Here is a 13,915-nt window from a genome sequence, read left to right as displayed (position 1 = left end):
TCCAACGAAAGACGTGTAAAATGCAAATATAATAAAAATTTAGGTGGTCTGGATCACCAGTTTCTAAGGAATGCGTTCTACACCAGTTTTGTGGTCTTTAAGTTGTTTTCTAATGAGCTAAGTACTTTTGGGGTGACCTGGCTGCAGAGAAATATTTTCAGCAAAAAAGATTTGCAGGTTTTATAACCAAATATAAGAAAAAGAAGACCTTATCATAAGCTAAACAAAACAAAATTAGTTAAGAAGGCATATAGAGGTATTTTCTACGTTTAAAATGAAAGTTTACAGCAATAAGAAAACATAGATGTGTGGATATTTATTTTTTCTAATTGCATTTTCACCCCGAACAAGGCACAGTGCCACTTTGATGTAGAGGACTACTATCAGGGACATCAATTGCAGGGATACTATGGAGGGAGTTGAGCAACAAGATGTCTGTTCACATTACACTTGAACTTCTGCATGTCAGTAGAGTTGAGGAAGTAGGAACTCAGAAGGGGATTCCAAAGTCTAGCAGTTCTGGGGAAGAAACTATTAGAGTAGAAGGCTTTCTTACATCTAGGGATCTCTACTGTGTAGGGGTGGGACTTTGCTGCTTGCCGGGGTATTTACGTCGAGTGGGGTACAAGGGCTTGTAGTTCATCAGAGCATCCATTAAAATACTTGTAAAACAAGGGTAAATTCATTAACTGAGACATTGAAGAAGTCTGAATTTATTAAGAGCCTTAAGTTAGTTGGGTCAGAAAAATTATCAAAACTTTTCTGCTCTCATTTATATAAATTGTAATTCATTGAAAGTTGTTCATATGAGTCAGTGTTCATTTGTTTTTATATTAGAAAAGTAGTTCATTGAGAAAAATCGGAAATAATTCGATGAATGAAGTTTCTACGGATTGGCAGACGATAATAAGTCGATCATTAATGTTTATGAGTGGAGACATGGTAGAGATGAGAACCCAGCTCAGGGGTGCCCAGCAATATCGATCTATAGATTCATGTCAACTGGATTCCATTGGTTTATTGAATAAAAATCTGGCTTTTTAAAGGACTTAGGTGGCTCCCAGAAAGACCATATCCAATAAATTCAGAAAGTTCTCAGATGGGTCCAAAATATAATTTGGTGTTTTTATTCAGGCTAGTGTATGTGCGCATGACGTGCATACAAACGAATTTACGTATTTTGATTTTGGATGCTGAGGTGTAAACATCAGCCGCTACAAAAATTGAGGCATCTGCCTAACATAGGAGTATGTAAAGATAAAAATAAAAAATTTAAAAAAAAAAAATTTATGAGTCAATTAATTCCATCTTTTGACATTTGGAATGAAAACTACTGAGATATATATATATATAAGTAGATTGTAGTTTGCTTGAAGCATTGTTGAAGAAAATTATAAGGTAAAATTAAAAGCCAAGAACAATGCGAGATTTTTTTATATATATATATATATATATATATAGAGTAAAATTAAATGAAAACAAAAGAAATAAATTTCTTTTTTTGTTGTTGTTTGTTTTTTCTTTTTCACACAAATTTTAACTCTAAACAACAGTAAATTTTTTTTTTTTTTCTGTTGTATTCGATGGTGTTATAAATCTCAATATATTTCAGACCTATTAGTCCTTTTTCAAGAGAAGTCTGAAATATATTGAGATTTATAACACCATTGAATACAACAGAAAAAAAAAAAATTTAATGTTTAGAGTTAAAATTTGTGTGAAAAAGAAAAAACAAGCAACAAAAAAAAAGAAATTTATTTCTTTTGTTTTCATTTAATTTTACTCTATATAAAAAAAAAATCTCGCATTGTTCTTGGCTTTTAATTTTACCTTATATATATATATGTATATATATATATATATATTTACTATAATAATTAAATACCTACAGACACTAGTGTTTCATCCTTTCGGGAATCTTCAGTGTAGGGTGTCACGATTAACACCAGTTGACAGATTCAAACTCAGCACCACGAGCCATCTCTGGCTTGATTAGCAAAGACCGTATCCATTCGGACACCATTAACCGCGTGAAATAAACGTTGAATTTAAACATTTTTTAATTTTAAACGTTCTTACACACGCACTTCTGTCACTCAAAAGTTAGCAAGACATGCCTTTTTCTAGACCTTGGATAAAATCACTTTCAAGTTATGAGAGGAAGTGAAAAACAAATTGGACGAACCACCTCAGATTTAGTCAAAACCTACAAAATATTACATTTATAAATAAGATTAGAAATCTTCAGTTTCCAGCATTGAGACCTCTTCCCCATTTACGTAGGTCTTATTATATTGTTTTGAATATTCTTTATCAGTTATCTGAATCTCTTGCATATCTAATTTCCCGCTAAGTTCAGTTTTTGTTTTTTTCTGTAGGTTTGTGTTTTAGTGTGAAGCCTGGTGTTCAGCGTCCCCCAAGGTCAGTAAACATTCTTATAATAAATCTTAAATTAATATAATGAATTAAAAAATATTTGAATACAACGGGTGAATCAAAGGTTTTGAAATAGGTTGCAGAAGTGCAATACTAACATTTCTGCCAAATTGTATTTGCAGAAATGCAAATATAAGCCCACAAAAGTTTTTTATGATCAAACAGGATGCAAGGCTGGAATCAAGTTTTACAATATTTAGGTGATTTATTTGTTTTTTGTTAATGTTTGTGTGTATTATTGTAATAGTTGGGGTATCAGTTGTGTGGAAACGCAATTTTTTTTTTTTGTTAGCTGAAAACATTTTGTATAGTCCTAATGCTATCAAATGAACATGCCTAAGAAAACAAGAAAAAATCGTTCAGATTTACATGAAATTAAATTTTAACATACTATTTGTAAAAGGAACAATTGAACAAAGATATATAAGCAGTTAATGTCTCATTAAAATATAAATTTCTAAACTCTGCTTATGTTTGAGCATTGAATATTTCCATTTGAGAAAAGGAGGTAAAATACAAAATGACTTTCACTTGGTTTGAAAGTCCTCTAAATGACTGCAGATATGTTTTTAAAGGTGAAATCAGTTTCCACAAACGTAGCAACATCTATGTCTACACACACACACACACACACACACACACACACACACACACACACACACACATTTTGATTGGTGGCTTTCAGGCTTAAATTAGTGGAGTATGGTTCTGGTTCAGTCCTTGAAAGCCATCCTCCTGAACATTACCTCCTCCAAGTAATACCAACTGGTGTAATCCTGGCATAAATTTTTCACCAATCTAAAGTGACAAGCATTCAAGATGCATTTAAAAAAAAACAAAAAATGTGAACTTAATCTTTTCACCATTGATTACATGTACATGTTCGGAGTGATTATTTCTTTTCCTACTTTTACCACTCCATTTATTTATTTTTTTTTTCCTTGGCGATCAATACAGCGGACATTAAATTGATGTCTATCTACCATCCAGAAGCATATAAATTACGAAAGTAGATAGATCAAAACATTAATAAATTCGAATATATATAAAGTAAACAAAACATTTGCATGGCCTTACTCTCAAGTAGATATGAGTTAGAATAATATGTGTGTCTTTATTTTTTCATTTTCTTCCTTTGGAGAATGTAATGTTGGGTATAAGGCAGCTAAACCAGCTGCCAACATTGCTCTGCTTTTTATTAAAACCAGTCGAGAGCTCTTTTTAGTATCCTCGTTGTTCCTTTAAGTGCAATTGCACTTGGTTCACCAGAAATATTAGTTAGGTAGGACTTCAGGTTCTTCTTCATAAGCTTTGTGGCACCTATAATATGATTGATATCTTCCCAAGATCCCAGTTTCTGAGTTCATGTTGATCACTGGTGGTATCAAGCTGTCTAAAGATATTGGCTTCCTGAGATGAAGGCCCTGTCTGTGGGACATTAGAATACACTGACTCCTCCCCCTCCCCCCCCCCCCGCAGAGGGTAAAAGTCCCTCAATGGGTGTCCTGGATATGGCCTTAAACTATATCCAGTGGTGAGGCCCCAGCTTGCGGGCTTTGGGGAGTGTGGAGCCACCCTTTAATTACTATTGCTCCCAGGTCCACTCTGACCCGGAGTGGTAGTACCTGTTAGAGTCCCAACTATGGGTTAAATAGAAACTGACTTGAAAACAACAAATATATTCTATTAAAAAATTTTTCTTAAATCTTTGGATTCGGCATTAAATAACCCGAAAAGGGTTGATATGCCATAAAACAAAAACAACCAACCAATCCTGAAATGCTTTTTGTTTATCTACTTCCTTTTGCAAAACTTAACTATGTTCTGCAAAACCAAAAACCATATATATTGTTGAATATATATATATATACACTTTTCCTTCCCATTTTTCCTCTCTTTCTATCTCCCCCACTTCCTGACTAGTTTCCTAACTTCAAATGTACCAAAAATTAATTCTGTAACCCTTTTTCCTCTCCCATTGCAAAACTCCTTCATGTTCTGCAGGACAGGAAACAAAATCGATAAAATCCACTATCAAACACTACAAACTAATGATTGAAAATACAAAAAGCTTGAAGAATAAAAACCTTCTACAAAATAACTGAATGCAACATGAATACTATTTCCAAAATAACTGGATTCGGCATTAAATAACCTGAAAAGGGTTGATATGCCATAAAACAAAACATTGTTTGTCCTGGTGCCCATTCGTTGTGTGTAATACAAAAAAATGGAGAAAACCTACAAAGTTCCATGATGTGGCAAAAATGAAGTTAGATGAAATAAAAATAAAATGAACAGAAAATTTTAAATTCATCTACATAGTCTCAATAACGGTGATATGCCACACGGAAAATACGAACAGTCGGTTTCATTTCTTGACCGAGTCTGTTGACTCATTCAGAAAAACAACCTTAATAAACAAAGTTAATTTTGGTTTAAATAGCATGTTCATCAGTTCGAATGTCACATTAATGAAAGAAATCTCATTATTTTTAAGTTTTTCTTATTTATTTTAAGCTGGGGATGGGGCATCCTACCAGATGTAAGACATTTGCCTGCTATCTCGTATATTCCAGCAGAGAGATCTTTTTAGGATTCTAACTGCCCCTTTAAGTGCAATTATTTGAATCTCTCTTGCACTTGGTTCACTTAGTATATTTATCAGGTAGTTTTTGAAATTCTTTTTCATGGGTCCAGTTGCTTCTATAATTACTGGAATGATAGAGATCTTCCTAAGATTCCAATTTCTTTTTATGTCGTACATAAGACCTTTGTATTTTATCTTTTCCCTCTCGGCTGTTTAATCCTTGGGAACACTTTAATGTAGTTGGCAAAATCATCCTCTCTTGTTAGGTATGAGATTGAAGAAAAGTCACATGGTCTCCTTTTGCCATGAAATGAAGACACGAAATCTGCTGATATTAATATTACAACTAAAGTAAATTTATTTACAGCATAGTTACAAATTAAAGATTGTAAAAGTTCATGGTGAAAGATGTATGAGTAATGTTACTTGCGTTTTGACCTTAAGAATCCTTGATGAGAGGTCGAACATCGGTTTGGCCATTTGCCAAAACTGGGAAGTTGTTTTCTGTCACATCTGCACTGAGGTCCAGCGAAAAGAGAATGAATATAAACTGAAAGTGAAGGTAGGCTGTATCGCCATCTTGTGGCAAGGAATGATATTACCAGAGTTAAAGAGTGATAATCATGTTTGGCTTCAAGTCATCCGTTTGTGTTTGTGTGATCGTTTGTGTAGAGAACTCAGTTCCTATACACTAACTTCTAAGGTTGCTTCTTTCTATGTCGGGTTTAATAGCTCTGTTTTCTAGATACGTAGCTGTAGGAATGGCATAATCATAATAGATGATGTATGGCTTATTTCCTACTGTTCTTCATGGTCTGAATTTACAAAGATGGTCAACACAAGTGTACAAAATCACTTAACCGTAGCGCCCTCTTACTTTAAAAAACATCTAAGGGAGATAATTCTGGTTCCCAACACTTGTATACAGAATGTTCATTGTACAATAACTTTTGTTTTTGTTTTTTTATACCAACATTTTGTAACTATTTTTTTCTTTTTTGTATAAATGTTTGTACTTTTTAATTGTCAATTAAATGGTTATTCTTTTTCTGCAATTTTAAAAATAATTTTCTTTCTCTTTTTTTTATTTTTGCTATCAGCTTAGCAAATATGTATCAAGAACTTTCCAAAGATATTCCTGAATTTAAATCTCCAGATCATGGCTGCTTGACTGGCTGGGCAAGTCAAGGTAAGTATATTAGCTTTGAATTGATTTGGTCTATATAAGTGGTTCCCAAAAGAATATAGGCACGTTTTCTTTTAGGGAGTCAACAGAAACATTAACTTTTTTTTATAACTTAATTACTTAACCTTGAAAAACTTTCTGGCCAAGATCAAAGTGTAGCATCTGTTCTGATGCTACACTTCAATTTTTTGTTCTCGGTTAGTGGAGGAGAAATCTTTCACGACTGAGACCATTTTTTTTTCCCTTAAAAACCGACCTAGGAACCTAATTCTGAAAGCTCTGCAGTTACTTTCCACAAAGTAATGAATTTCTCAGAAATGTGAGACTGTCACTTTTTAGCAAATCAGAAAAAATAGAAGTCTCAATTTTTATTTATCTTTTCTTTCTTTGAATTGCTAGATTTACATCCTCTTTTTTGTCATTTTGCTTGCTTGATTGAGGGGGAGTCTTGCAGGATTGTTTTTTTATTCTTTCATGAAAATTTAAAAAAAAAAAAAAAACAGAAACAGTGTTTTGAAAAATGTCTACATCTCTTTATTCTAAATTTATCTTTTTAAATAAGACTATAAGAAAGGAGAAATCGATTCACTTGAGTGATGGTGTATGTTGGGGCAAGAGGAAGAACATTTTTAAAAAGGAAATGTTGGTATTAATATAGTGAGGGGACAAACAAAAAAGAGGGCAGTCATGTCCAATATGAATTCTTATGCTTTATTGGTATATCTTTTTAGCTAGTTATTTATATTGGTGATTTTTTTTTTTTTTTTTTTAAACCAATTGATTTCGAATGAAAACATTATGTACTTATCAATCATGAGGAAATTAATATAAATTACAAAAAATGATTCAGTAGAAAAATAATTACAAGTAAAAATACAATTTATTGAATTACGAGGTTTGTGTGTGACAAGTCCGTGTGACAAACAAGGGAGATAACCCTTGACCTTAAATTAAGGAGCTGCCATTTTTAAATCAACATTTTCAGAATGTAATTGTGACTGATTTTTTTTTTTTTTTTTTTTCAAATACTTCTAGTACATGTTCTAATGGATCATTTTTCATAGTTTTTGCAGTTTATATTGATTTCATCATGATGCGTGAATACATAATGTTTTCACCCGAAATGTGTTGGTTTAATCACCAATATATTGGTCCTGGATATGACCTAAAACTATATCCGATGGTGAAGCCCCACCTTGCGGATCTTGGGGAGTGTGGAGCCACCCTTTAATTACCATTCCTCCCAGGTCCACTCTGACCTGGAGTGGTAGTACCTGTTAGGGTCCCAACTATGGGTTAAATAGAACCTGACTTAAAAAAAAAAAATATACTCCATTAAAAATCGTTCCTCAAAATAACTAGATTCGGCAGTAAATAACCTGAAAAGGGTTGATATGCCGTAAAACAAAACCAACCAACCAATATATTACTTTCATGGAAATTATCTCCCTTGAAAATTAATGAGCATATTTTAAGTTTTTTAATCCACCCCACACACTTTTTCTTTTTTTTTTTTTTTTTTTTTTAAATCACTTTAGTTTAACTATCAATATCAGCAAAACTATTGTATAGGAAAAATAGAACAATAGAATTACAAACACCAACATTAATTTATTTATTATAGGCTGCTTAAAAAATATTTATGCAAGTTAGGCATTCAAATAATCTGTCTTTGGGTTGTTCATCTGTATATGTTCCTATCTCTACTATTATATAAAATGAATTTTGTATGAGTACCCTATGGACTTAAACAGCTGTGCTGATTTTATTTAAATTTCACACATATGGACTGCATGTGTCTGGGAATGTTCTTGCATAGGTTTTATATCGGAATGATTTCAATAAGTATCGATAATCCAAAAAAAATCTTATTAAAGAAGGAATTCTGATTTTGACCAAAGTTAACACTTTTATATAATTTAACATCAAAAGTGTATTTGAAGTCTTATTACCACACAAGCAGTAAGGCCCGGTGTATAAACTCAACAGAAGGTTCTTTAAGACAGTGGCACGTTCAAATATAGGAGTGATAAATGAAAAAAAAAACATTTGAAGCTTAAATATCACCAGAACCCACCAGCCTTTTTTATTTTACTTAATCATTACTTTAATATCAATACAGAATAGTTTCAAGATTTTTCTTTTAATTCTTTGCTGCTTTCATTTATGTATTCTAGTATAAACAAAAATTAGATGAAAAGGTTCAATTAAGTAAGAATAAAGATTGACTACAAGGGGAGATAATTCGTTTCTCATTAATTAATGTTTGATGTTTTTTTTTTAATTTTTATTTGTGATACTGGATGTATGGACAAGTAAATTAATATTTAGGAGATTATCAATCCTCATCTCAAACTTTGAAATCTAATTTTTTTTTTTTTTTTTTTTTTTATAGGTGTTTTATTGCTGAATGCGTGTTTAACTGTTCGTGCGTCGCAAGCAAATTCTCACAAGGACAAAGGCTGGGAAAAACTAACTGATGCCGTCATCAAATGGCTGAATAGCAACCGTTCTGGTCTTGTCTTTATTTTGTGGGGAGCATATGCTCAAAAGAAAGGATCTTTTATCGATCAGGTAAATCATTTTTTTTAATCCTTTGCTATGAGGCTCCATAATTTGTGTATTCATTATTTTTGCGGACTTCATAGTTTTTGTTTTACCACGCTTCAGCCAATTCCTCTTCTGGCCTTCTTCAGGTGATTAATTGCAACATAGGAATGCCGAGTTTTGTAACTTAGCCACAGTAATTACTGTCTTCTATAGTTGTTGTCTTGTCATGTTTTTCGCCAACCAATTCTCTGGCCTGCTTGAGCAGGATTGAAATCGCTATCTTAGGCCAATGCTCACCTAGAACCATAGAGACTCGGTTCCTCCATCTACTGTGTCATGGGCCCTGAAGCAGTGGATAAAGGTGTTGCATCTCTATGGTTCCAGGTGAGCATTATCTGATTTCCATCCTGGCCAAGCAAACCAGAGGATTAGTTGGTTGAAATGTGGTGAAACAAAAACTATGAAAACAACAGTCCATAAAAGGAATGGATGCATAGGTAAGTCTTGTTATCCTAACCAGCAAGACCGATAGAAATTTCACAGTTTAATCAAAATAAGTTTTAAAATTATCACAGTGTCAAAAATGATGGTATACTTTTTCATGTAGTTTTATTTATTGTATCATTAGTTATCACTAGTGATAGGACGATTCTAATATTTTCCCCAATTCCGATACAATTCATTATTAATCTCTAAATATTTAGCTATAGAAGTGTTATTTTGTCCCGATTACTGTAAAACCACATCTTAAATGTGCATATATTTTATCAAACGTAAAACACATTTGTGACGGTGTGATCAAGAGATTTTAGTCCTACTGGAAGTTTAAATCAATAAATATTTATTTTATTATTGCTACAAGCAGTGGAAGATGTTTCTTAAACTAAAATCAAATAAAGATAATTTAAGGAATCGGTTTTGGCATCAGAAAATAGGCTCAAAGTTTTCCGATACCGATTCTGATACTGCAAATTAATCATCCCAACACGAGTTATCACACGGGTATTTATAAATAGTGCGTAATTTTTATTGATGAATTGAGTGTGGTCAAACTTAAACATCCATAAAGAAAAAGAAAATCTTTAAAAAAAAGAAGAAAAAAATTAAATACCTAATACCTTTCTCTTTATGTCTGTATTTTGAATTTTTCAAAGAATATAATTATATGAAAAGTTATGGCATCAAATGATGCTGATATTGTGATGAACGTGTACTACACTTTGATCTTAGCCAATTTTTAAACAAATAAAACCAAGAAAACTATATATTTAGTGTGTGAACATGCATGTTTTTAAATAATTTTATTTATTCATGCCAATAATATTGTGGGGCCTTCGTTTGCACAAAATTGAATGAGATGTAAACAATGTACTTACATGCATCGTGATTATTTCGCATTTCCATCAGATAACACGTTAGGAAACATGCGGCTAGTCAGTACTGAGACCTGTGATAATTTTGGAATACCTGTTGCTGTAAGTTTGGAATTCAAAGTAACTATAAAGTCATTTTCTCTAATCCGTGATAAGTGTTTTGGGATTACAGGTTTTATCATATGGGAGATATAATTGTAGGCTTCAAGTTGAAAGGGGAAAACTGAAAATTTAAAGATCAAAGAAAACCTTCACAAAATCTGCTAAAATAACAATTCCCAAACTTGCACAATGATGAAAAGGAAACTGAAGCAGAAAAAAAAAGTTACAGAAATTAAGGAGAAAAAAAAAAAAAGAAGCAATCTCATATGAAACTCGTGTCGTGTAAACTGAAATTACATCTTTTCCAAAAATGTCATTTAATAAACTTTTGGTACTGGTACGGTTTTTGAATCAAACTAAATTAGTTTTTGTCGACGCAGAATTATGAGATGAAAAATACTGAATCAAAAAGGACATTGAAATCAAATTGGAGGTGGCATTCCAACATGAAAAAAAAAACATTTAAAGCAAGAAAAAATGTCTTTGTTTGATGGAAAAAAAAAAAATGACGTGTGTGTGTGTGTGTGTGTGTGTGTGTGTGTATATATATATATATATATATATATATATATATATGGTGGATTCTCTCATCGAAGACAATGAATGAGGATTCGGTATGCAATCTTCAGCAGCTTCTAAGCTCTGTGCCACCACATGTATAATTGCAATCCTGTAGACATCCGGCACACTCCTCCGCAGATGGTGAACTTTCATATGCTCGTCAGTCAAAGATGCCTTCTCGAGTGAACAGATAACCCTGCTTTGCTGCGTGCTCTGAAACCACAGTGGCATACATATTCATTTTTAGGTGGATTTTTCTTGTGTTTTGCCTTCATATTTGTACGAAGGGTGTTCCTATGACAAAGGCGGTTATGTTCAAATTCTTTGATTCCCAGGAAACACATCTTCCTCCATTCTCTGTGATCCCCTGCTGCACTCTCCCAGGAACTCACAGAAATTCCACAACGTTTCAGGTTGTCTTTTAGTTTATCTTTGTAACGAAGCAGGGAACGGCCGATTGAACAGCAAGAATTTGTCAGTTGCCCATAAAAAAGTTGCTTAGGAACTCTGAGTCATCCATTCTTACAAGATGACCCGACCACCGCATTTGTATCCTGATCAAAAATGATTCAATACCAATATATATATATATATATATTTTTTTTTTTTTTTACAAGGAAATCAAATTAAAATTTATTCAGTACTGGTCCAGTATTTAGACCAGATAAAAATCAAACTGTTTTTTTTTTTTCTTTTTAATCCCCAAAACGAACCTACATTATAGTTGTAAAATTGCTCCCAAAATCGTTTGTCCGTTTGTTTGTTTGCACTTGTCTCAATAACCACACCTTGGATTTTTTGAAATTTTGCACAAACATTAGTCATAGTGAAAGTAAATTTTTCACTAATGGAGGGGGACTCCACATGCTAGTCTTGTTCCACTTGAAATAAAATTTGGAGCTCAGCAGGAGCTCCTTGTATTTCATGTAATTTTTTTTTTTTCAGATTATCAATGTGTCATCACCTACCTCCTAATGTTTTCAGTTTTTTTTACTTTCATCAATGTCTTATCTACTAGAAGATATAGTGATATATCCTCCAGATGCATCATTTAATATGATTTAGTTTTATGGTTTGTCACTTTTTAAGATGTTGGTTTCTTTTTTATCAAACAAAGGCTGGCTTACTAGTAGAATTTGTATGATGCCAAAAAACAACATGCTTACAATGAAGCATTAAGTTGTGTTTTTCAATCTATAAACTTTTGTCGTATTCAGAAAGCTTAAAAAAAGTTTTATTTTTTTGTATTTGTTCAGAATTCTCCTCTCATGAACCTTCAAATAAAAATCTGAAAAAGGATGTGCTTGCCAGTGATGGAAAAAAGCATTTTGTATACCAAAAATCATATTAAGTGGCTTTATTTTTAAATAAGAAAATCAAATTTTATGACTAAACTACTAGTGCCGATCTTGCAGCAGTATCTTGAAAACAGTCTGAAGGAACAATGGAGATAACTCCGTATCAAGATTTTAGAAAACTATTCTTAACGTGGGTTATGGAGAGCATTGAAAAAACTCAATTCACTTAAAAATTCTTTTTTTATAAAAATAAAATTACTTGATCAATTTATGTGGTCTTTTGTGAAAGATATTTTCTTTTTGTCATGGGTACGTACATCATACAGATTTTTCTATATATTTGTTTTTTGTTTGTTTCGTAGGGCAGGAATTCTGGATAAGTTGGGTTTTTTTTTTTTTTTTTTTTTTTTTATTAATAGTATCTGCCACCACATAGGATTCATGTTTGACGTCACTTTCAAGATAAGATATGTGCTTGTTTTCTTATCAAGGGTAGCTTATTGGTAGAGTTGATATGTTTTTAAAACCTGAAATGAGTGATGAAACATATTAAAGTGGCTTTCATTAAGAGTCACACTTTATTTACAAAGCCATTTGGCAGAAGTGACATCAGAAAAATTTTAAGTTGCAAATGATGTGATGTAGTTTTATTCAGTCTTTGTTTGAACTTTTATAACAAAATTATTGAACTTTCGGGTTTGTATTACTGTACACATAGATTCGAAAAAGTTGTCAAAAAAACAAATATGTAACAAATAAATGTTATCAAAGGCAAGATAAGTTACTTTTCTACCAAACTGGATATATTTTTCGTGTTTTTAGTCAATGTAACATGTTTATTCAGTCCCAAAAACATAGTGTTTACCGATGTATTGGAAAATTCAAGATGGCGCCCGACTCTCTTTTTAACACGGTAAGTTTGGGAAAAGGTGTTATAAATTATAAACTAGACAAAATACTATTAAAAACCCACCGAATATATGTCAACCTATGTCACGGTAACATATTGAGCAAGTTTCTAACAGTATTTTGTCTAGTTTTATATTTATAGCACCTTTTCCCAAACTTACCGCGTTAACGAGAGAGTCGGGCGCCATTTTGAATTTTCCAATACATCGGTAAACACAGTATGTTTTTCGAGCTGAATAAACATGCTACATTAAATAAAAACACAAAAAATTATCCAGTTAGGTAGAAAAGTAACTTATCTTGCCTTTAATAACATTTATTTGTTATATATTTGTTTTTTGACAACTTTTTCGAATCTGTGTACAGTAATACAAACCCGAACTTTTATAACAAAATTATAACCTTTTATTATAGAAATATGTTTATGAACTGTGTTCTTTTTTTTTTTTTTTTTTTAATCAAACATTAGAGGTGTTGGTAATTTATTTATTTTTTTTTTTACGTGCTAGAACTGGATGACAAATCAAACTTCATCAAGCGCTGCATCAACACCAACAATTTACACCTATCTTCATTCCTCCACTTACCTAAATTCAAACCATCACGAAACCTCAAACTGCATGGAGAAACTCCTTTAATATCTTCACCAACATATTGAAGAATTCAACGCCACTGAGCCTAAACTAATGATAACTTCTATATTTATGCGTCATAAAATAATTACAGCCTTAGACCAATGTTACCACTAGACAAATTCACATGGCTACTACACAAAAACAACCCCACACACCCTCTTGGACAAGAGGGCACCACTCCTAATATTCATGCACACCCTAGTCACAGACCTCAGGAATTTTGTCACACACGAGGAAAAGGACCTTCTTAGTATCCAACCCAAATTCATTATCAC

The 13,915-nt window shown here is 32.4% G+C and overlaps 1 protein-coding gene across 1 annotated transcript in view; it reads left to right on the top strand.

The window, feature by feature from the left end:
• The window catches only part of LOC145283842 (uracil-DNA glycosylase-like), a 41,609-nt gene that overhangs the window by 16,003 nt on the left and 11,691 nt on the right, over positions 1–13,915 (top strand). Inside the window, exons 3-5 of the mRNA XM_080132950.1 lie at positions 2,379–2,421; positions 6,127–6,215; positions 8,608–8,786. Coding sequence (XP_079989076.1) covers positions 2,379–2,421; positions 6,127–6,215; positions 8,608–8,786 — 311 coding nt within the window. The remainder of the gene's footprint in view (positions 1–2,378; positions 2,422–6,126; positions 6,216–8,607; positions 8,787–13,915) is intronic.

Source organism: Euprymna scolopes, chromosome 8, assembly GCF_053919585.1.
Source record: "Euprymna scolopes isolate OS-2025 chromosome 8, ASM5391958v1, whole genome shotgun sequence".
NCBI classification, from domain to species: Eukaryota; Metazoa; Mollusca; class Cephalopoda; order Sepiida; family Sepiolidae; genus Euprymna; species Euprymna scolopes.
Note: the sequence above shows the minus strand (reverse complement) of the source record. Positions and strands in the feature narration are given on the sequence as shown.